The sequence below is a fragment of the Cebus imitator genome, unplaced genomic scaffold, assembly GCF_001604975.1.
Source record: "Cebus imitator isolate Cc_AM_T3 unplaced genomic scaffold, Cebus_imitator-1.0 Scaffold948, whole genome shotgun sequence".
In the NCBI taxonomy this organism is placed as follows: domain Eukaryota; kingdom Metazoa; phylum Chordata; class Mammalia; order Primates; family Cebidae; genus Cebus; species Cebus imitator.
This window is the reverse complement of record NW_016108263.1, coordinates 64788-66678: the sequence shown is the minus strand read 5'-3', so window position 1 is coordinate 66678 and position 1891 is coordinate 64788. Positions and strand designations below refer to the sequence as shown.

The window sequence follows — 1891 nt, the reverse complement described above, 5'->3', positions numbered from 1 at the left end:
GGCCTCTCAAAAGTGCTGGGATCACAGGTGTGAGCCACTGCACCTGGCCTAATTGCTTTTCTTTTCTTTTTTTTATTTTTTTGAGATGGAATTTTGCTCTTGTTGCCCAGGCTGGAGTGCGGTAGCACGATCTTGGCTCACTACAGCTTCCGCCTCCCAGGGTCAAGTGATTCTTAGCCTTCGAGTAGCTGGGATTACAGGCATACACCACCATGTCCAGCTAATTTTGCATTTTAAGTAGAGACGGGGTTTCGCCATGTTGGAGAGGCTGGTTTCGAACTCCTGATCTTAAGTGATCCCCCCGCTTCAGCCTCCCAAAGTGCTGGGATTACAGGCATGAGCCACCGCGCCCAGCCGAATTTTTATTTTCTAAGACTAACTTCCCACCAGCCATCTCAGTGTCAGCCTAATAGCCTATCCCAGAATTCTCAGTGCTTGCCTAGAATCCATCCCAGAATTCTCAGACTCACTGCAAGTCTTCCAGAATGCTGAAAACCAGACTAACATTCTATCTCAGAAGTCTCAGTTCCCCAACAGTCTATCCTGAAATTCTCAGTGCCACACTGACATCCCAACCAGAATCCTCAGGGCCAGTTTAACGTTGGATTTCAGAGCCCTGATATTCCATCCCAGAATATACAAGAAGGGGAATCATACAGATGACTTAACACTGAAGCCTGGGATCCCAGCAGCCTCCACTGGACCCATGAAGAAGCCGTTGGTGCATGGGCAGCCTTGGGTGCTAGCCTAGTCTTTTTTTTGAGATAGTCTTGTTCTGTCTTGCAGGCTGCAATGCAGTGGTGCGATCTCAGCTCATGGTAACCTCCACCTCCCAGGTTCAAGTGATTCTCCTGCCTCAGCCTCCCGAGTAGCTGGGATTACAGGTGCCTGCTACCATGCTCAACTAATTTTTGTATTTTTTAGTAGAGACAGGGTTTCTCCATGTTGGCCAGGATGGTCTCGAACTCCTGACCTCAGGTGATATCCGCCTGCCTTGGGTTCCTAATGTCCTGCGATTACAGGCGTGAGCCACCACGCCCAGCCAGGCCTAGTCTGTGTTTGGCTTCAAACTGGTACTCTGCACTAACAGCCCCGCCCTTCAGAGCCACCCCTCCACCACCCCAAGGCTCACAGCTCCTCCCCACGTGGGCTTCATGGCTGTTGAGAAACCAGAGATCTCCTGACAGTCTTATCCTCAACTGTTCTCCCATCTGAGCCCAGGAGGACGATCTCCTTCCAAGGATCACCCCTCCCCACAGAGGCCGACGTGTATGTGTCTTTTCCATGTGGACCCTGGGCCCCGGACGCCCCCTGCCCCGACCCCCAGGCACCTGCAGGGCCGGGCTTAGCGACAGCCGCTTCAGGACCTTCTTCTTGTGCTCATTCAGCAGGCCGTCTATCTTCCGCATGGGGGGCAGGTACAGCTCATCTGATGGACAAGGACAGGGTGTCAGGAAGGCCATAGCCCCGCAAGGCACTGGGGCCAAGGTGGGGTCACAGAGTCTGGGTCCCCAAATCCCTTCCCACTCAGAGACAAAAGCACAGGCCCAAGCCCCCTCCTGCTTCAGACTTAGGAGTCCAGGCCCCCAGCCCCCTCATCCCTCAGACCGTGGAGTCCAGACCCCCAGCACCTCCTCTCAGACCCAGGAGTCCACACCCCAGCCCCTCCTCCCTCAGACCCTGGAGTCCAGACCCCCAGTACCTCCTCTCAGACCCAGGAGTCCACACCCCAGCCCCTCCTCCCTCAGACCCAGGAGTCCACACCCCAGCCCCTCCTCCCTCAGACCCAGGAGTCCAGGCCCCAGCCCCTCCTCCCTCGGACCCAGGGGTCCAGGCCCCCACCCCTCCTCCCTCGGACCCAGGGCTCCAGACCCCCAGCCTCTCCTCCCTC

General features: G+C 56.0%; 1 protein-coding gene across 1 annotated transcript in view; it reads right to left on the bottom strand.

The window, feature by feature from the left end:
* PRR12 (proline rich 12) overlaps positions 1-1891 on the bottom strand; it is a 38161-nt gene that overhangs the window by 3614 nt on the left and 32656 nt on the right. Inside the window, exon 11 of the mRNA XM_017521056.2 lies at positions 1332-1429. Within this exon, the coding sequence (XP_017376545.1) occupies positions 1332-1429 (98 nt within the window). The remainder of the gene's footprint in view (positions 1-1331; positions 1430-1891) is intronic.